Below are 21,921 nucleotides of genomic sequence, written 5' to 3'. Positions count from 1 at the left end.
AAATAATACTGAGCCGTTATGAGCTTTTTTTTATTTAAAAAGCATTTTTGTACAGCCATTTCTGCAAAAAAAACTTTTGATTTTTGTATTCTACAAAAGTATCTGAATAATATTCTTCTTTTTTTTTTTTTCTCTTCTTTTTTTGTTTTCTCTTTACAATATGAAACAATACAAAAATACAGACAATTTATTTCATTTTTTTTTCTTTATACAATTGCCTCTAGTTGTAGTTTATTAATAGTGAAATTACTACCACAGATCTAAAAATATTTTAGTTGACTATACAAAAATTAAAATTTTGTTGCTTTTTTTATTTTAAAAGCAGCAAAAAAAAAGGACACAGGTCAAGACACAGTTAATGATCATAGTGGATATATCTAAACATAGGTTTTTTTTTTGTTTTGTTTTCAGAAATAATATTTTACATTGTTAATTTTTAATGTTTTTATACATTATTTATATAATATATAATATATATATATATAAAAAAAAAATCATAGCTTGCTATAGTTGAAATGATAGGACGGATGCTTATGTAGTATGGATGTGCAAAATGAGAGATTCATATATTTATTTGTTAATAATATCGTCCTTTTTCGGTGTAACCTTTTTTTTTTTTTCACAGGTTTTTATCGAACGCCTCAGATTTTCTTTCTCTTGCCTCCCGATGGACTGAACGCTTGGAACGTTTTTTTTTTTTTTGCGTGCTAAAGTGCCGTATAACCCACAGCACACCGTCATTAGTCCGACCGATTGTCGTAGTTGTTGCGTTATGGTAGATTGCTGCGCGTTGTTCCACAATGGTGGCCTTGCCAACCTAGGCCTAAGAGTTTTTTTTTTTTTTCTGTAGACTTCTAATGCTAAGTGTTGTGAAATGCAATGGCTTTAAAGGACCTCGCTCCAGACGAAAAAATTGGCAACTGGACAGAATGAATTGGGATTTTTTTTATTTTTTTTTGAGTGAGGACCGTCCCGCGGTACCTCTTGAAACTGCTATGAAATATCGAACGTTTGGGTATCCACCCCAAAGTTACTAGTGCTTAAAAAAAAAAAAAAAAAGTCTCAAGCAAAGACACAGAACTCTTTGACAGTCTTCCATAAGGAATCTTCTTCTCCAAGAGAACTTTGAACAAGGGCTGCGTTGGGCAAATTTTCGGCAAAGTCTTTTTTCGGCAAATTTTCGGCAAAGTCTTTTTTTTTTCTGGTGGCCTTAAGTAGGATACACAGAAGAAAGGGCGCCAACTTGGCAATCCTTAGTGTGAATGCCTGATTTAGTTTTTTTTTTTTTTTTAATTACTGGTGAATTATGCAAATTTTTTTCCTTTATATATATAGGTATGTACAGATCTTTGCACACAGAGATCCCTCTGGTGTTGTCAACCTCTCTCGAACCACACAGATACAACAGACACAGTGACTCTCGGGACCTGGGCCCGATGGTCAGTGTTATATCTACTTTAAAAAAAAAAAAAAAAAGTGCTATCGTTACTTGTGGGCTTCTCTATGAGCTTAGTAGATCTAGTTGACTCCCTTTTAAAAAACAAAAACAAAAAAATAAAAATAAAAAAAGTTTAGCGTTCATAAATTTATGAACAGGATAATTGTTCATTAAAACATGAACAAGATAATGATCGGGTTCTACATCCGGAATTCCAACTCCATGTCCCGCCGTTGCTTGGCTTTCTGTTAGTCGGTAATCACCCACGTTATGCGCCGTTGCAAATCGAAAAAAGGCCTCATAGCAGACACAAAAAAAAAATGTGTTAGATTTTTTTTTTCTTATTTTCTTTTTTGGTTGGGTATACAGTCTTTCCCTACATTCTACTGTCTGATGAGATTTGAAAGCAGCAGGTAGTTGAATTCACCGTCAGAAGTTATGTTCACGATCTTTTTTTTGTATGTTTTGTGGTTCTTTATACGATATTTCTGTCGATAATGTCCACAGGTGACAGAGTGTCCTTCTTTACAGGGGGTGGTGGGCAGCTCTTCTTTGATGGCTTGAAAAGGTCGGAGACGAAAAAGACCTGGAAGATAAAAAAGAAAATACAATTTGGTCAGCCGAGGATAGCTTTATAAAGTCTAAAGGAATGTACATTTTTTTTTTATGTATATGAATGCCAAATAATGTCCCGAAAATTGAGAACTTGATTGAAATGGTATCGAGTAACATTAAAAAATGTAGTTTAGAAACCTAGAGGGCCTCAAAGAAAGTGAGAGGCGATTTTCACCCAGCACTGAAACTTTAGAATTGGGTGGAATTTGGTGTGTTGTAATTAGAGACTGTTCCAGCACAGAGATGTACTGGATGGAGGTCCCACACCAGTCCCTCCGCGAACCAAAAACTCTACCTTGTCCCACTTCCAGCAGAATGTGGCTGTCATAATTCCAACCTCGGAATTTGTCTTTTGGAAGGGATGGGGAACCTGAGATAATTCAGTGCAGGTCCTCCTCTTAAAGGAAACTACTACTCATGGTAAAAGTCTTGGTAGACTTGGTGGTCTCATGTTTTGGTCCCCAAAAAGTGTTGGATTTATTGCATGGCCTTCCTCTTTCCTTTCCTCAAGCCCTAATGAAGGGGGTGAGTTTTGGTCCCCAAAAAGTGTTGGATTTATTGCATGGCCTTCCTCTTTCCTTTCCTCAAGCCCTAATGAAGGGGGTGAGTTTTGGCCCCCAAAAAGTGTTGGATTTATTGCATGGCCTTCCTTTCTTCAAACCCTAATGAAGGGGGTGAGTTTTGGCCCCCAAAGCGTGTTGAATTTATTGCATGGCCTTCCTCCTTCCTTTCCTCAAGCCCTAATAAAGGGGGTAAGTTTTGACCCCCCAAACATGTTGGATTTATTGCATGGTCTTCCTACTGTTTTTCCTCAAGCCCTAATGAAGGGGGTGAGTTTTGGCCCCCAAAACGTGTTGGATTTATTGCATGGTCTTCCTTCTCCTTTCCTCAAGCCCCTAATAAAGGGGGTGAGTTTTGGCCCTCAAAAAGTGTTGGATTTATTGCATGGCCTCTCTCCTTTTTTTTTTCCTTATGCCCTAAAAAAATGGGGAGAGTTTTGGCCCCTAAAACATGTTGGATTTACTGCATGGCCTCCCCCCTCCCTTTCCTCAAGCCCTAATGAAGGGGGTGAGTTTTGACCCTCAAAATGTGTTGGATTTATTGCATCTCCTTTCTTCAAGCCCTAATAAAGGGGGGTGAGTTTTGGCCCCCAAAACATGTTGGATGTATTGCATGGTCTTTCTCCTTCCTTTCCTCAAGCCCTAATAAAGGGGGTGAGTTTTGTCCCCCAAAACGTGTTGGATTTATTGCATGGCCTCCCCCCTTCCTTTCCTCAAGCCCTAATGAAGGGGGTGAGATTTGGTCCCCAAAATGTGGGTGGTGATGTTTTGGTAGACTTGGTGGTCTCACTATATCACTAATGCCCTAATGAAGGGGGTGAGTTTTGGCTGCCAAAATGTGTTGGATTCACTGCATGGCCTTCCTCCTTCCTTTCCTCAAGCCCTAATAAAGGGGGTGAATTTTGGCCCTCAAAAAGTGTTGGCTTTATTGCATGGACTTCCTCCTTCCTTTCCTCAAGCCCTAATGAAGGGGGTGAGTTTTGGCCCCCAAAACATGTTGGATGTATTGCATGGTCTTTCTCCTTCCTTTCCTCAAGCCCTAATAAAGGGGGTGAGTTTTGTCCCCCAAAACGTGTTGGATTTATTGCATGGCCTTCCCCCTTCCTTTCCTCAAGCCCTAATGAAGGGGGTGAGTTTTTGGTAGACTTGGTGGTCTCACTAATGCCCTAATGAAGGGGGTGAGTTTTGGTAGACTTGGTGGTCTCACTAATGCCCTAATGAAGGGGGTGAGTTTTGGCTGCCAAAACGTGTTGGATTTATTGCATGGCCTTCCTCCTTCCTTTCCTCAAGCCCCAATAAAGGGGGTGAATTTTGGCCCTCAAAAAGTGTTGGCTTTATTGCATGGCCTTCCTCCTTCCTTTCTTCAAGCCCTAATGAAGGGGGTGAGTTTTGGCCCCCAAAACGTGTTGGATTTATTGCATAGCCTTCCTCCTTCCTCTCCTCAAGCCCTAATAAAGGGGGTGAGTTTTGACCCCCCAAAACATGTTGGATGTATTGTATGGTCTTCCTCCTTCCTTTCCTCAAGCCCTAATAAAGAGGGTGAGTTTTGGCCCCCAAAACGTGTTGGATTTATTGCATGGCCTTCCCCCTTCCTTTCCTCAAGTCCTAATGAAGGGGATGATGTTTTGGTAGACTTGGTGGTCTCACTAATGCCCTAATGAAGGGGGTGATGTTTTGGTAGACTTGGTGGTCTCACTAATGCCCTAATGAAGGGGGTGATGTTTTGGTAGACTTGGTGGTCTCACTAATGCCCTAATGAAGGGGGTGAGTTTTGGCTGCCAAAACGTGTTGGATTTATTGCATGGCCTTCCTCCTTCTTTTCCTCAAGCCCTAATGAAAGGGGTGAATTTTGGCCCTCAAAACGTGTTGGATTTATTGCATGGCCTCCCCCCTTCCTTTCCTCAAGCCCTAATGAAGGGGGTGAGATTTGGTCCCCAAAATGTGGGTGGTGATGTTTTGGTAGACTTGGTGGTCTCACTAATGCCCTAATGAAGGGGGTGATGTTTTGGTAGACTTAGTGGTCTCACTAATGCCCTAATGAAGGGGGTGAGTTTTGGCCCCCAAAACGTGTTGGATTTATTGCATGGCCTTCCTTGGAGTATATTTTAATCTGGACTATTAGCTTGTAGGTTGGTACTCCAATTATTTATTACCAAAACAAAACAAAAGAAACTGGAAGGAGCTTCTATCTCTTCAACGCTAACCAAAAAAACTAAAGATAAACTTAAAAAATACAAAGTCGATCAGACTCTCACATATTTGGAAAAGTCCACATAAAGCTTCTTCACAGTCAATCCAAAAAATGAGAATTAGATGAGAGCTGCGGTTCTCCTATCTGTAATGGGACTGGTGATGACTAGTGTTGAGCAGAATATGCCATATTCGATTTCGCGATATATCTCGAATATATAGTCGAATATTCGAGATATATTCGCTAAATTCGAATATTCGTGATATTTTATCGAAAATGAAATGATTGCGAATTTTCGCTATTGCGAATGCGAAAATAATTGCGAATTTTCGATAACTGCGGTAGGAGCACTCTGATTGGCTCAGAATATTCTTGATATTTTTTCGAAATTTCGCAAAATGCGAATGCGATATTTACTGCGCAATTTCGACAAATGCTGTAGGAGCACTCTGATTGGCTCAGAATATTCGTGATATTTTACAATACAAAATAATTGCGAATATTCGGCAAATGCGGAAGGAGCACTCTGATTGGCTCAGAATATTCTTGATATTTTACAATACAAAATAATTGCGAATATTCGGCAAATGCGGAAGGAGCACTCTGATTGGCTCAGAATATTCTTGATATTTTACAATACAAAATAATTGCGAATATTCGGCAAATGCGGAAGGAGCACTCTGATTGGCTCAGAATATTCTTGATATTTTACAATAGAAAATAAAAAGTGTTTTGCATTGGTGGTGATTCTTTACTCTATCCATCTGTCACAGCCGTTTGTCAATCAAACACCTTGAAGATTGAACACGTTCATGCTGCATGCTTTGGACTTTTTTTCACTTCACATATCAAAGACATTTTTATGAAAGATTATTTTTCTATTATTGGGACTATATTTCTTTATATATTTGTTTCACTGTGTATTTCACAAGTTATTTGCACTTGCTTATTTTATAATTTGCCCACATGTCTTGTCACTAGACATATTTTTTATTCTTGTAGAGCGACTCCATTTTCTGTCTTGTATTAATTTATGTTGTATAACATTTTTGAGTTGCTGCTGTATTCTCCCCTTTTTTTAAGGTATGCGCAATTTTTTCCTTCTTACAAAAAAAATAATATCAAACATACAAATATTCATAACAGAAACATACACAAAGCCCCCCCCCCCTTTTGCATCAGAGACAATCAGAGTTCTCCTACCACAGTTATCGAAAATTCGCAATCATTTTCGCATTCGCATTAGCGAAAATTCGCAATTTTTTTTCTTTCAATTCGGCAACATAAAAGGATCGCCTCAGCTTAGCTACTCGGCCCAGGGTCTCTAATCATACCAGCAATGCTTTTAGACGTCAATAGGATGTGATCTGTTTTAAAAATCAAATTGAAAAAATGCGAATATTCGGAATTGAGAATATTCACCGCGAAATTCGAAATATATCGCGAATACTCGAATATGCCATATTCGAGCCGAATATTCGCAATACGAATATTCGTGAGCAACACTAGTGATGACTCCTTGCTGGGATTTGTAGTCCCAGACAGAGCCCCCCTTTGCCTGCTGAGCACCTCCAGAATGAAGCCGAAGCTTCCACTACGATTACATTTTGCTATTCTTCAGCATTTCATCCCCGCTGACACAAAAGGTTCACAGCAATGGTAGGAAGAGATATTTGGCCGCGATTTCCTGAATGCCCAATAAAGAGATCCGTCAGCAGGATGTGAAATAGACGACTTTTTACATATCGGGGGCAGAGATACGGCTGCGGCGGAATAGGAGTGTGAGCCGTCCGCTTTCCAGCCACCTCCACCTAATTTCCTGCGACTCCCGACAACTCGCAGTGTCAGCTGGGGACAGCGCACAGCGGGGGGCCACACATCCCTCTGGGGTCATCTATAACACTCACTTTATGACTTTTTTTTTTTGTTCGGGGGGGGGGGGGGGAGTTTTATGAGACTTTGTGTTTTCTTAGGCTTTATTTATGGCTGGATTTACGTTCTCATTATATTCCTGTAAATATTATGAAAAACATATGGCCGCGCCATCAACTTTATTCCAAAGAATACAAAAAAAAAAAAGCGCTGACTGGTAACCAACAGCGGCTAATCGGAATTTGCTTTATCGAGGTCCGACGAGTTGAAGGTGGATTCTGATTGGCTGCTGTGGTCACTGGCCCAGATTCAAGAAGCAATTGCGCCTGTGTAACCATAGGTTACACAGCGCAATTGCTTACTTGCCCCGGCGTAACGAATGCTCCTGATTCAGGAACATCGTAACGCCGACTGCAGCCTAAAATCTGCGTGGCATAAGGCTCTTATGCCACGCATATCTTAGGCTGCATTCTAGCGGTGACCGCTAGGGGGCGCTCCCATTGTGCTCAGTGTATAGTATGCAAATTGCATACTAACACCGATTCACAACGTTGCGCGAGCCCTGCGTACGCAATTTACGTAGTTTGCGTACGTCGGGTTTCGCGTAAGGTTGCACATCCTAATAGCACGCGCAGCCAATGCTAAAGGATACCCGTCGTTCCGGCGTCGCGATATTTGAAATCTACGTCGTTTGCGTAAGTGATTCGTGAATGGCGCTGGACGCCATTCACGTTCACTTTGAAGCAAATGACGTCCTTGCGACGTCATTTGCCGCAATGCACGTCGGGAAAGTTTCCCGACGGAGCATGCGCTCTACGCTCGGCGCGGGAGCGCGCCTAATTTAAATGATTCCCGCCCCCTACGGGATCATTTACATTAGGCTGCCTTACGCAGGGCAAGTTTACACAGCGCACACGCAATTTACGGAGCTACTGCTCCGTGAATCGCGGGTAGCGCAGTAAATTTGCGGGGGCGCAGGGCAAAAACGCTGCCTTGCGCCTCTGTAAATAAGGGGCAAATCTACGTGAATCCGGGCCACTGTGTTTTGCAATTAACCCTTTGCTCTGTGCATTGCTTTACAGAATGAATTCTCATACAGTGGTACCTTGTCTTATGAGTATAATCTGTCCCAGGAGAATGCTTGTAATCCAAAGCACTCGCATATCAAAGCGAGTTTCCCCATAGAAGTCAATGGAAACGAAAATAATTAGTTCTGCATTGACTTCTATGGCATGCAATACCGCATGTGGCCAGAGGTGAGGGGAGGCTGGAGAGCTTTGGAAATACTCGGGGACAGCTCGGCTGATCTCGGAAAGGCTCAGACCGAGTATTTACAAGAGTATTTCCAAACGGCTCCGAACCGTTCCGAGTGTCACCGGCGCCCCCGTATTTCTGGCCAAATGCGGTACTGCACACCCCATTAGCTTGAATTCTGCTCATTTTGCGAGACAACGCTCTCGTCTTTTGGGCGTCTTTCAAAGCGCTTGTTAACCGTTTTACTCATAAACCAAGGTTCCACAGTATTCCCTACAATGCAATCAGTCATATCACAATCAGATCACAGATTTTTTAACACATAGAGACACCATAAGCTTTGCATTATTAGAATATTTATTATCTGATGTCACCGCTCTCTAGTGAATGGATAGGCTGCATTCTCAGTGATGTCACCGGTCTCTAGTGAATGGACAGGCTGCATTCTCAGTGATGTCACCGGTCTCTAGTGAATGGATAGGCTGCATTCTCAGTGATGTCACCGCTCTCTAGTGAATGGATAGGCTGCATTCTCAGTGATGTCACCGGTCTCTAGTGAATGGATAGGCTGCATTCTCAGTGATGTCACCGGTCTCTAGTGAATGGATAGGCTGCATTCTCAGTGATGTCACCGCTCTCTAGTGAATGGATAGGCTGCATTCTCAGTGATGTCACCGGTCTCTAGAGAATGTATAAGCTGCATTCTCAGTGATGTCACCGGTCTCTAGTGAATGGATAGGCTGCATTCTCAGTGATGTCACCGGTCTCTAGTGAATGGATAGGCTGCATTCTCAGTGAGGTCACTGGTCTCTAGTGAATGGATAGGCTGCATTCTCAGTGATGTCACCGGTCTCTAGTGAATGGATAGGCTGCATTCTCAGTGATGTCACTGGTCTCTAGTGAATGGATAGGCTGCATTCTCAGTGATGTCACCGGTCTCTAGTGAATGGATAGGCTGCATTCTCAGTGATGTCACCGGTCTCTAGTGAATGGATAGGTTGCATTCTCAGTGATGTCACCGGTCTCCAGTGAATGGATAGGCTGCATTCTCAGTGATGTCACCGGTCTCCAGTGAATGGATAGGCTGCATTCTCAGTGATGTCATCGCTCTCTAGTGAATGGATAGGCTGCATTCTCAGTGATGTCACCGGTCTCTAGTGAATGGATAGGCTGCAGCATACAATGTGCTGTAATATATATCTATCAGACCAGTGAAGGATAGATTCTGGGTACTATGCGTCGCTGTCCTTTTTGGAAACGTATCTTTTTTCGGGAGGAAGCCTGGAAATCCTGGAGCTCCAGGAGTTGATTCAGTCCTTCAGTTTACAGGCTGAAACAATTAAGGTATGCAGGGAAGACAGAGGCGCCTCTCAAGAAATCCCCTTTTAAGGTTCACCTGGAATTTCGGAGTGACAGGCCTGAAATTGTTAAGTTACTAATAGTCTGCCCTTTGCCTCCTCCATGCAGCTGGGCCGTGTTTGGCTATGGCTGGAGGTTAGACAAACACTGGCAGCTCCCGTGAAATCCAACCTCTGCTGGGCCGGGATTTGCTGCTGCTAAATAGTCCTCAGCCTCATCTGGGTCACACAATGAATGGTGGAATGGCAGAAGAAGGGGGGAAACACTTTTTCTTTTTTTTTTTTCTACGTTGGGTTTGGTCCATTTCCTGAAAAATGAGATCCCCACCCAAAAAATAAACTGCAGATTTGGGCTAGGAATGTGCACTCATTATTGGGCCTCCGATCTGTCAAACGCCGATCTCTTCTGCTGCTTTACATATTTTAGGAGGTGAAACGGGCACAAGTTATATGTTTTAAAAAGTTAAAAGTTCACAGCAAATTTTTTGTCTTTTTTTTTATAACAGCCACAATGTATTATTAGGTCCCATTTATATATCTTTGTGTTGCAGTGATGCGTGTTATATGCGTCGTGGTGCTATTCACCCCAATGCACTAAGGCTAGGTTCACATCTATGCAGGCCTCGGTTGATGCGTGTTTGCGGTGCGTTTTTGAATATGTATTTTTAAAGTGTTTTTTTTTTTATGCGCTTTGCTTATTTTCTTTTTTGGCTAATAGAAAAGTTTGACAGTTCTGTTCATGAAGTGCGACTTCCATGCGACTTTACACTCGCTGGCACTCAAGTAGCATTAAAGTCGCATTAAAATTGCACTCCATGAACAGAACTCTGATACTTTCATATCAGCCCAAAAAAAAAAGGCAAAATGCAAGAAAAACTCATTAAAAGGGATGGCATTGTACCAAGGTACGCATGGACACCCAACACTGCAGCTGGCAGAACTCCAGCTTCAGAGCCCCAGCATGCGTTGCCAGTGACAACGCATGAAGGGGGTCTGAAGCTGGAGATCTGCCAGCTGCAGTGTTGGGTGGCCATGTGCCAAGGCAGTAGCTTTGGTTGTCACGCCCTGACACCTGTAGTCGCTCTATGGCTCTCCATTTAACCCAACAACATGATAAATTTGCACATATACACTCATTAAATGGGATGCCATCGTACCAATGGTACCGCCTTGGGGCATGGCCGCCCAACACTATAGCTGGCCAACCTTTAGCTTCAGAGGGACTACAATTCCCAGCATTTAATGTCACACCCGGGGCCACTTGTAGTCGTTCTATGGCTCTCCATTTAACCCAACAACAGGGGTCATTTGCACACAGACACTCATTTAAAGGGATTCCGTTGTACCAATGGTACTGCTTCGGTGCATGGCCGCCCAACACCATAGCTGGCCAACCTCCAGCTTCAGAGGGACTACAAAACCCAACATGCATTGTCACACCTGGTACCTGTAGTCCCTTAATGGCTCTCCATTTGATCCAACAAGAGTCATTTGCACACAGACACTCATTTAAAGGGATGCCATCATACCAATGGTACCTCCTCGGCACATGGCTGCCCAACACTATAGCTGGCCAACCTCCAGCTTCACAGGCACTACAAAACCCAACATGCATTGTCACACCCTGGTACCTGTAGTCGCTCTATGGCTCTTCATTTAATCCAACAACCGGGGTCATATGCACACAGACACTCATTTAAAGGATGCCATCATACCAATGGTACTGCTTTGGTGCATGGCTGCCCAACACCATAGATGGGCCAACCTCCAGCTTCAGAGGGACTACAAACCCCAACATACACTGTCACACCTGGTACCTGTAGTCCCTTAATGGCTCTCCATTTGATCCAACAAGAGTCATTTGCACACAGACACTCATTTAAAGGGATGCCATCACCAATGGTACCTCTTCGGCACATGGCTGCCCAACACCAGAGCTGGCCAACCTCCAACTTCACAGGGACTACTCAATATAGGGATGCCATCATACACAAATGTTTTGGGCCAACCTGCTTGGCTTACTTATGAAAGAATTTGAATACAGACCCAGCTTCTCTCTAAGCCCACTGTGGAGGACAAGCAGGGGTCATTCGCTAAGCACGGGGCAACGAGCGGGCAAAGGTTGGTAGCCAAGAACAGCCGACCACAAACCACATAAATAGAAGATATCTAGGAATGAATGGAAATCGCCCCCCCCCCCCCCCCCCATCGCTCTTTACATTGTTGCCCTACACGATTCCGTAGTATTTGTATCATCGCGCAGTCATATCCTGCTTAGTAATTGTGGTGAGGATGATGTCCACTTCCTCTACAATAGAAGGCGGTTTCATGGCGGCACAAACCGCCGCCGTATGTTGTGCAGGCCAGGATGACGCAGCGCCAGGAAAAGGCAGAGGGCATGGATGTGGCGGAAGAATGACATCATCCCGCATTGTGTTCTGTTCTTGTGTGTGACCCCCCTCTGCCCCGCACATATCTGTGGCATGACACCAGCAGTCCTTCTAAACACACACTGGCCCTCCGCAGGCGCGGCGTCAGCTCACCCCCAACAATAACGTGTCAGTACTCAGGCACACAAGGGTCGCGCTCCGTTCACCGCCTGCTTTTCAAGCACTATGGAATCGAATCATGGAAACATTGGGGTAGATTCAAGAAGCAATTGCGCCTGTGTAACCATAGGTTACACAGCGCAATTGCTTACTTGCCCCGGCGTAACGAGTGCTCCTGATTCAGGAACATCGTAACGCCGACTGCAGCCTAAGATCTGCGCGGCATAAGGCTCTTATGCCCGCATATCTTAGGCTGCATTCTTGCGGTGGACGCTAGGTGGCGTTCACGTTGTGCTCAGTGTATAGTATGCAAATTGCATACCAACACCGATTCACAACGTTGCGCGAGCCCTGCGTACGCAATTTACGTCGTTTACGTACGGCGGTTTTCGCGCAAGGCTGCCCCTGCTAATGGGGCAGCCCATGTTACGTATACCCGTCGTTCCCGCGTCGCGAAATTTGAATTTTGCGTTGTTTGCGTAAGTGATTCGTGAATGGCGCTGGACGCCATTCACGTTCACTTTGAAGCAAATGACGTCCTTGCGACGTCATTTGCCGCAATGCATGTCGGGAAAGTTTCCCGACGGAGCATGCGCACTACGATCGGCGCGGGAACACGCCTAATTTAAAGGATTCCCGCCCCCTACGGGATCGTTTAAATTGCGTGCTCTTGCGCAGGGCATTTTGCCGGCGCGCCTGCGCAATTTACGGAGCTTCTGCTCCGTGAATCAAGGGCAGCGGAGCAAATTTGCGGGGGCGCAGGGCAAGAACGTTGCCCTGCGCCTCCGTAAATAATGCGCAATTGTACCTGAATCCGGGCCATTGGTTGCTGTTAAAGGGGCACCAATTTTTCAAGCTGCTGGAAACGCGACTTCGACATTTGTTATAATTAAAGCCCAAATCTGGGAAATTTGGAATCCCCCCTCTTTGTACTGGAGCTGCACTGCGAAGGGTTAAATGCTTAGTCTAGGGCCGGGGTCTCCAAACTTTCTACACCAAGGGCCAGTTTACCGTCCTCCAGACTTTAGGGGGGCCGGACTATGGCCAATGGGAGAAGAAAATGCCTTGGCATCCAGTGGGAGTGAACAATGTTCTCTCTTTGGTGTCAGTTGGAGAAATAGTGCCCCATTGTTGGTGTCACTGGAAAGAATTATGCCCCATTGTTGGTATCAGTGGGAGGAATAGTGCCCTATTGTTGGTATCATTTGGAGGAATAGTGCTCTATTGTTGGTATCAGTGAGAGGAAGAGTGCTCCATTGTTGGTATCATTTGGAGGAATAGTGCCCCATTGTTGGTGTCAATGGAAGGAATTATGCCCCATTGTTGGTATCAGTGGGAGCAATAGTGCCCTATTGTTGGTATCAGTGGGAGGAATAGTGCCCTGTTGTTGGTATCATTTGGAGGAATAGTGCTCCATCATTGGTGTCAATGGAAGGAATTATGCCCCATTGTTGGTGTCAGTGGGAGAAATAGTGCCGTATTGTTGGTGTCAGTGGGAGGAATAGTTCCCCTCATTGTTGGTGTCATTTGGAGGAATAGTGCCCCATTGTTGGTGTCATTCGGAGGAATAGAAAATACAAAGACATCAGTGGGAGGAATCGTGGCTCATCATTGATATCAATGCAAGGAAATATGCCCCATTGTTGGTATCACTGGAAGGAATTATGCCCCATTGTTGGTATCAGTGGGAGGAATAGTGCCCTATTGTTGGTATCATTTGGAGGAATAGTGCTCCATCATTGGTGTCAATGGAAGGAATTAGGCCCCATTGTTGGTGTCACTGGAAATAATTCTGCCCCATCGTTGGAGTCAGTGGGAGAAATAGTGGCTCATCATTGATATCAATGGAAGGAACGATGACCCATTGTTGGTATCAGTGAGAGGAAGAGTGCCCCATTGTTGGTGTCATTTGGAGTAATAGTGCTCCATCATTGGTGTCAATGGAAGGAATTATGCCCCATTGTTGGTGTCAGTGGGAGGAATAGTGCCGTACTGTTGGTGTCAGTGGGAAGAATAGTGGCTCATTGTTGGTGTTAGCGAAAGGAATTATGTCCCATTGTTGGTGTCATTGGAGGAATAGTGTCCCATCATTGGTATCAATGGAAGGAATTATGCCCTAATGTTGGTATCAGTGGGAGGAATAGTGCCGCATTGTTGGTGTCATTTGGAGGATTAGTGCCCCATTGGTGGTGTCAGTGGGAGAAATAGTGTCCCATCATTGGTGTCAGTGGGAGGTATAGTGTCCCATCATTGGTGTCAGTGGGAGGAATAGTGCCGCATTGTTGGTGTCAGTGGGAGGAATAGTGCCGCATTGTTGGTGTCAGTGGGAGGAATAGTGGCTCATTGTTGGTGTCAGTGGGAGGAATATTGCCCCATTGTTGGTGTCAGTGGGAGGAATAGTGCCCCATCATTGGTGTCAGTGGGAGGAATAGTGGCTCATTGTTAGTTGTCCTTGCTTATACCACGGCCATCTAACAATAGTAAGGGCCCGGGGCCCCGGCTGATCTTTATGGTCCTGGAGGGAAGGCCGCGGTGTCTCCCGGGGGGGCCGTAGCGCGGTTGGGACAGAACACAATAGAAGTTATGGGCTCTGACAGTCCAGCTGTTTCCTCTAGGAACGGGCCGAGGGCGCCTGGAAAAACACTTTTCTCCTGTCCTTGTCCGGGAGGATTTTGCAGCATGAATACGGCTATGACGGGTCTCACTGAGCCGGCATGGCGGGCCACCTGCGTCGCAATGGCTGTCAGAATAATATTGCGACACACAAATGTAGCCATTAATAATGCCTGTACAGTGTATGGGGGGGGGGGGGGGGGGCTCATCGCAGCCTAGGCAAAGTCACTGGGGCTCAAGGAGGGCTTTTCAATATTAAAAAGTACAGTGTACAGTCTGAGGGCCAGATTCACATAGAATTACGCCAGCGTATCAGCAGATACGCCGACGTAAGTCCGATTCTAAGGCCGTCCTATGTTTAAGTGTATTCTCAAACTGAGATACACTTAAACATGCCTAAGATACGACGGCCAGCGCCGTTGTATATTAGGCTGCAATATCTACGCTGACCGCTAGGTGGCGTTTCCTTTGCGGTCAGCGTAGAATATGCAAATGACTAGTCACGCCAATTCACGAACGTACGCTTGCCCGTCGTAGTGTTTTTACGTCGTTTCCGTAAGCGATACGCGGCGTAAAGATAAACATGCCCCCTAGGTGGCGTACTCAATGTTAAGTATGGCCGTCGTTCCCGCGTCGCAATTTCAAAACTTAACGTCGTTTGCGTAAGTCGTCTGTGAATGGCGCTGGACGCCATTTACGTTACCGTCAAAACAAATGACGTCCGTGCGACGTCATTTAGCGCAATGCACGTCGGGTAATTTACCCGACGGAGCATGCGCAGTACGATCGGCGCGGGGGCGCGCCTAATTTAAATGATCTACACCCCCTACCAGGATCATTTGAATTAGGAGTGCTTCCGCGGGTGGACTTTAAGCGACGCCGCCGCAAGTTTAAAGGTAAGTGGTTTGGGAATCAGGCACTTGCCCGTTAAACTTGCGGCGGAGTAACGTAAACAAGATACGTTACGCCGCCGGATATGTACGAGAATCTGGCCCTGAGTGATCACTAGGGGAGGGGAGACTGAGGAAATGCCTCATCCTGCCTGCAGCAGACTGGTGGAATCATCGCAGCCTAGGCAGAGTCACTGGGGGTCAAGGGTGGATTTCTTCGTAGCTGTACACTGCGGCACGTCACGGATTTCTCACTGACAGGCCCTCTTTAACCCTGACACTAAACATTCTCAGATAATATCGTGTAATCTTTCGCATTCTTCTGCCTTGTTTTTCTTTTGGTGACTTCTGGCCGCAGTTTTCTGATAATACGGGAGGCGCGGCTTGATTAGCCGCTCGCTTTTTCCACGAGGTTCCCGAATTAAGAGAGAACACATGTCTGGGTTGGGTTTCCAGAGACGGCCGTCTGGCAAGACGTGCAAATTGCATGAGAACAAGAAGAGCGGCTCTAAGCTGCAATCACGGTAAGAAACAAGAAAAAGAGAGAAGTGTCCCATATGACAACCAATGATGTGAGATATGTGCTATTCTGAGAAGACGCTCCCCCAAATGAGAGGGTATTTGCCGTAACCAAAACTACTAGTCAAAATACAAAAAGAATCTGGGTGAAAGCCCTAGAAAACTAGGCTAACCCCAGAAAAGAGGTTACTATAGGCAAATGAAGGACTATACTCAGTTGATACAAATGTATAAATGATTTATTAGTATCTACAAAACATCAATAAAAATTAAAAATTAGTCTGCGGTGTATGCTAAACCGCGTGGCAGAACAAGTGCTTTGAATGGTATGCTGCCGCGTGAGCGGTATAGCTAATATGACTCACAAACATAAAGACAACTAACAAACATATAACATAAACCCAGGCAATCCGGATGCTGTGGTGTGACTTCTGTGGTAGTTCACTGGGGGCAGGAACCCCGATCTATGCGATCTGTAAACATGTGTTAGTAGTAGACCTGATATTAGTGAAAAAACCACAGGAGTGACACTGCGGGGAGGGGGAAGCAGGTTGTGCTGAAAAGGCCCTGAACCTGGAGTTCACAACTCATATGTATATGAATTCCTATTTTGTCTGATCGACATAATCAAAGTCCAGCAATCTGGTGGATTCTATCCTTTATGGGGAAATGTCAGTCCACCAATAAGAAAAGTTCAGGGTTTCGAGGAAAGAGAGGCAGTAACTTCTGCTATTTTTTCAACAAAGTATTTGCATCAGACTGATAATGTCCATTGGAGATCCTGCTCTCATAATTAGTATATTGCAAGAAAGGCACGGCAAGGCATGATGGTCACGGGAGTTCCCAATAGCACATACAAAACTTGTGTGTTAATTTCTGGGTGGGCCAATCTGCATCTGTCAGGCAATCACCGTATCAAAATTCAATTGGAACGGGCTTACCGGGTGTGCGGCTTGCTGTTAGAGTTGAACCACTGTCCTCCCGGCTGCTAGCACAGGTTTTAGCTCAATCCTCTGGTGATTAAGGGATGTACCCGTCGAGTAGACGCCTGTAGATCGCCGTGAGATGCTGAGTGCCGGCTCGTATACACAGATCTATGCCGATACCGATGCCGATGCACTTGGAGCCAGCTGGTCTCCGAAGCGGATCCTCCTGTCACAGCTGCTTCCTATGTCTCCCGCCCCCAGATGGAAGGAGGGGTGTGTCACAGTGTCCGGTAATCACGGTAACCTGATTTGTGCAAATCTCCAATCAATGGAAACGAGCTGGCGGAGGTTCCCAGGGTGGCGAGCAAAGCGTCTGCGCCGGGAAAAACCGCCCGCTGGCGACTTCACCTCCTAAGGAATGGACGCCGAGACTTGGATGTAGGGAATGGGGATCATTGTTTATGTTTGTCGTGTTCATATTTTATGTCATTTATGGTCTGTTACATTGTATTTGTATTATTTCTTATAATGTATTTGTATTATTTCTTACATTATATTTGTATTATTTCTTATATTATATTTGTATTATTTCTTACATTGTATTCGTATTATTTCTTATAATGTATTTGTATTATTTCTTATATTATATTTGTATTATTTCTTATATTATATTTGTATTATTTCTTATATTGTATTTGTATTATTTCTTTTATTATATTTGTATTATTTCTTTTATTATATTTGTATTATTTCTTTTATTATATTTGTATTATTTCTTTTATTATATTTGTATTATTTCTTTTATTATATTTGTATTATTTCTTTTATTATATTTGTATTATTTCTTTTATTATATTTGTATTATTTCTTTTATTATATTTGTATTATTTCTTTTATTATATTTGTATTATTTCTTTTATTATATTTGTATTATTTCTTTTATTATATTTGTATTATTTCTTTTATTATATTTGTATTATTTCTTTTATTATATTTGTATTATTTCTTTTATTATATTTGTATTATTTCTTTTATTATATTTGTATTATTTCTTTTATTATATTTGTATTATTTCTTTTATTATATTTGTATTATTTCTTTTATTATATTTGTATTATTTCTTTTATTATATTTGTATTATTTCTTTTATTATATTTGTATTATTTCTTACATTGTATTCGTATTATTTCTTACATTGTATTTGTATTATTTCTTATATTATATTTGTATTATTTCTTATATTATATTTGTATTATTTCTTACATTGTATTTGTATTATTTCTTACATTCTATTTGTATTATTTCTTATAATGTATTTGTATTATTTCTTACATTATATTTGTATTATTTGTTACATTGTATTTGTATGATTTATTATATTTTATTTATAGGATTTGATACATTGGGCCAGATTCACAGACTAAGTACGCCGGAGTATCTGCTGATACTCCGGCGTACTTTCAAATTTGCCGCATCGTATCTTTATTTGTAATTCACAAACAAAGATACGACGGCATTTGGCTAAGATCCGACAGGCGTACGGCTTCGTACGCCTTCGGATCTTAGGATGCAATACTTCGGCCGCCGCTGGGTGGAGTTCGCGTCGTTTTCCAGCGTCGGGTATGCAAATTAGCTGTTTACGGCGATCCACGAAGGTACGCACGTTCGTTACGTCGCCGCTAGTCGTCTTTTCGCGTCGCAAAGTTACGGCTGCTATTGAGGTGGTGTAACAATAGACAGCCCATGTTAAAGTATGCCCGTCGTTCCCGCGTCGAATTTCAATTTATTTATTTTTTTGGGTAAGTCGTCCGGGAATACGAAAGTACGTTACGCACGTCGCCATTCAAAACATTATGTCGGGGGCGACGTCATTTCGCGCAAAGCACGGCGGGAAATTTCAAAACGGAGCATGCCTAGTACTTTCGGCGCGGGAACTCGCCTAATTTAAATGGTACACGCCCCATTTGAATTAGGCGGGCTTGCGCCGGACGGCTTTACGTTACACCACCGCAAGTTTACACGCAAGTGCTTGGTGAATCAGGCACTTGCGCTGAAAACTTGCGGCGGTGTAACGTGAAGACGATACGTTACGCCGCCGCAGATATCTGTGAATCTGGCCCATTGTTTTAGTATGATTTCTTACATTGTATTTATAGGATTTCTTACATTGTGTTTGTATGATTTGTTACTTCTATTTGTATGATTTCTTACATTGTATTTATAGGATTTGATACATTGTATTTATAGGATTTCTTACATTCTATTTGTATGATTTGTTACATTGTATTTGTATATGTTACATTCTATTTGTATGATTTCTTACATTGTGTTTGGATTGCTTGTAACAAATGAAAGTTTCCATCCTCTCATCCTAGCAGACAGCTGATCATTACATTATGTCAAAAGTCAAGGAGGAGAGGTAACCTGACCCATGTGGTAATGGCAGAACCATCTGGTTGGCCATATGCACTGGTACAAAAAATAAAGAGCCTTGCCCGGTCATATCATCATGACATCTCTGCGGTGGGAACGATTCTCTCCAGTGCAACAAGAGAGAGAGTGTGACCCATAACGCCGGAATCTGCAGCCTTTACATTCATTGCCGACACTTGTCACAAATACGGGCTTGTTTTCCAACTTAGATGGAGTCCTCCAGCAGAGCAGAGTATTTCAGGAGAGGAGAGTTATAGAGGAAGGAGCAGAGTCCTCCAGCAGAGCAGAGTATTTCCGGAGAGGAGAGTTATAGAGGAAGGAGCAGAGTCCTCCAGCAGAGTATTTCAGGAGAGGAGAGTTATAGAGGAAGGAGCAGAGTCCTCCAGCTGAACAGCGTATTTAAGGAAAGGAGAGTAGATAGAGTAAGGAGCAGAGTCATCCAGAAAAGTATTTTAGGAGAGAAGAGTTATAGAGGAAGGAGCAGAGTCCTCCAGCAGAGCAGAGTATTTCAGGAGAGGAGAGTTATAGAGGAAGGAGCAGAGTCCTCCAGCAGAGTATTTCAGGAGAGGAGAGATATAGAGGAAGGAGTAGAGTCCTCCAGCAGAGTATTTCAGGAGATCAGAGTTTGATAGATGAAGAAGAGTCATTCAGAAGAGTATTTTAGGAGAGGAGAGCTAAAGGAAGGCACAGAGTACTCCAGAAGAGTATTGTAGGAGAGGAGAGTAGAGGAAGGGGCAGAGTCCTCCAGCAGTGCAGAGTATTTCAAGAGAGGAGAGATATAGAGGAAGGAGTAGAGTCCTCCAGCAGAGTATTTCAGGAGATCAGAGTTTGATAGATGAAGAAGAGTCATTCAGAAGAGTATTTTAGGAGAGGAGAGCTAAAGGAAGGCACAGAGTCCTCCAGCAGAGTATTTTAGGAGAGGAGAGCAGAGGAAGGGGCAGAGTCCTCCAGCAGAGTATTTCAGAAGAGGAGAGTTATAGAGGAAGGAGCAGAGTCCTCCAGCAGAGTATTTCAGGAGAGGAGAGCAGAGGAATGAGCAGAGTCCTCCAGCAGAGTATTTTAGGAGAGGAGAGCAGAGGAAGGGGCAGAGTCCTCCAGCAGAGTATTTCAGAAGAGGAGAGTTATAGAGGAAGGAGCAGAGTCCTCCAGCAGAGTATTTCAGGAGAGGAGAGCAGAGGAATGAGCAGAGTCCTCCAGCAGAGTATTTTAGGAGAGGAGAGCAGAGGAAGGGGCAGAGTCCTCCAGCAGAGTATTTCAGAAGAGGAGAGTTATAGAGGAAGGGGCAGAGTCCTCCAGCAGAGTATTTCAGAAGAGGAGCGTTATAGAGGAAGGAGCAGAGTCCTCCAGCAGAGTATTTCAGGAGAGGAGAGCAGAGGAAGGGGCAGAGACCTCCAGCAGAGTATTTTAGGAGAGGAGAGCAGAGGAAGGGGCAGAGTCCTCCAGCAGCTCGGAGTAGGGTGCAGCTCGCTGTCACTCACCTCTACACACAACAAAGCCCTCCACCAACTTGTTGAATCCCCGTTGCAGTAAAACAAACCCTCTTTGATGAGAGTCCCGCTGACCCGTGAAATTCCTGATGGAAGCGGCTCCGCCCCCTCCGGGCCCCGCCCCTTCCTCTCGCATTAATAGAAAGGGCTGATCATGTCTCAGACCTCCGGGTCACGGCTCCCTGATTCCCCTCATCACATACAGGCCCACAATTCCTTTCATGCTCTCATATTGATGGGAATTTCAGTCCCGGGGGGACGACTCATTTCCTACTTACTATGCAGTACGCCACCAGCGCTCCCTGTACGAATCCCGCCAGCACGTCCGAGGGGTGGTGCTTGTGGTCCGAGACCCGGGACAGCCCCGTGTAGAACGCCATCATCAGCAGCGTGAACTGCAGGAGAGGACGCAGGAGGCGGGCTCCTCGCCACGTAAACCGCGACTGGAGGTAAAACTGAAATGAAAAGAGATTTTTTTTTCTGTTAGAGTAAAACCTTGGATTGAGAGTAACTTGGTTTGAGAGCGTTTTTGCAAGACAAGCAACATCTTTTTAAATACATTTCGCCTTGATATACAAGCGATGTCTTGATATAAGAGTAGCGTAATGTCACAACTGAGGATAAAAGAGAAGAGAGGCGCCTCTAAATGTAGCAATATGGTTACATTTAATGAAGGTACAACTTATTGCTACACTTAGAGGCGCCTCTCTTCTCTTTTATACTCTGGAGCTCCTGCTGGATTTTGCTTCTAATCCCCGTGTGGAGGCTTCCATTTGTGGATGGACACAACCAATCACATCGCTATAATATTTTTATATTTACCATAAACTGAAGGACTTATGAATAAATGGTTGTGGAACGAATCATCTGAGTTTCCATTATTTCCTATGGGGAAATTCGCTTTGATATACAAGTGCTTTTCATTACAAGCATGTTTCTGAAATAAATAATGCTGGCAATCCAAGGCGTTGCTGTATATTCAATGCATGTACAATAATATTATATATATATATATATATATATATATACAGTGGAACCTCGGTTTACGAGTAACGCGGTTAACAATTGCTTTGAAAGACGAGCAACTTTTTATTTTTAAATCCAGACTCGGTTTGCGAGTGTTGTCTCACAAGACGAGAAGGATTCAAGCTAAAAGGGTGCGCAGTACCGCATTTGGCCAGAGGTGAGGGGGCGCCGGTGACATTCGTACGGTTCG

At 43.9% G+C, this 21,921-nt stretch overlaps 1 protein-coding gene across 2 annotated transcripts in view; it reads right to left on the bottom strand.

Moving 5' to 3' along the window:
• Positions 1-621: 621 nt before the first annotated feature.
• The window catches only part of PLPP3 (phospholipid phosphatase 3), a 102,552-nt gene continuing 81,252 nt past the window's right edge, over positions 622-21,921 (bottom strand). For both annotated transcript variants that reach the window (XM_040360858.1, XM_040360857.1), the window contains exons 5-6: positions 20,984-21,160; positions 622-2,024 (exon numbers count right to left, since the gene is read on the bottom strand). In XM_040360858.1, the coding sequence (XP_040216792.1) occupies positions 1,914-2,024; positions 20,984-21,160 (288 nt within the window). In that variant the 3' untranslated portion in view covers positions 622-1,913. The remainder of the gene's footprint in view (positions 2,025-20,983; positions 21,161-21,921) is intronic.

This window comes from Rana temporaria, chromosome 7, assembly GCF_905171775.1.
Source record: "Rana temporaria chromosome 7, aRanTem1.1, whole genome shotgun sequence".
In the NCBI taxonomy this organism is placed as follows: domain Eukaryota; kingdom Metazoa; phylum Chordata; class Amphibia; order Anura; family Ranidae; genus Rana; species Rana temporaria.
The sequence above is the reverse complement of the archived record's forward strand: the minus strand, read 5'-3'. Positions and strand labels throughout refer to the sequence as shown.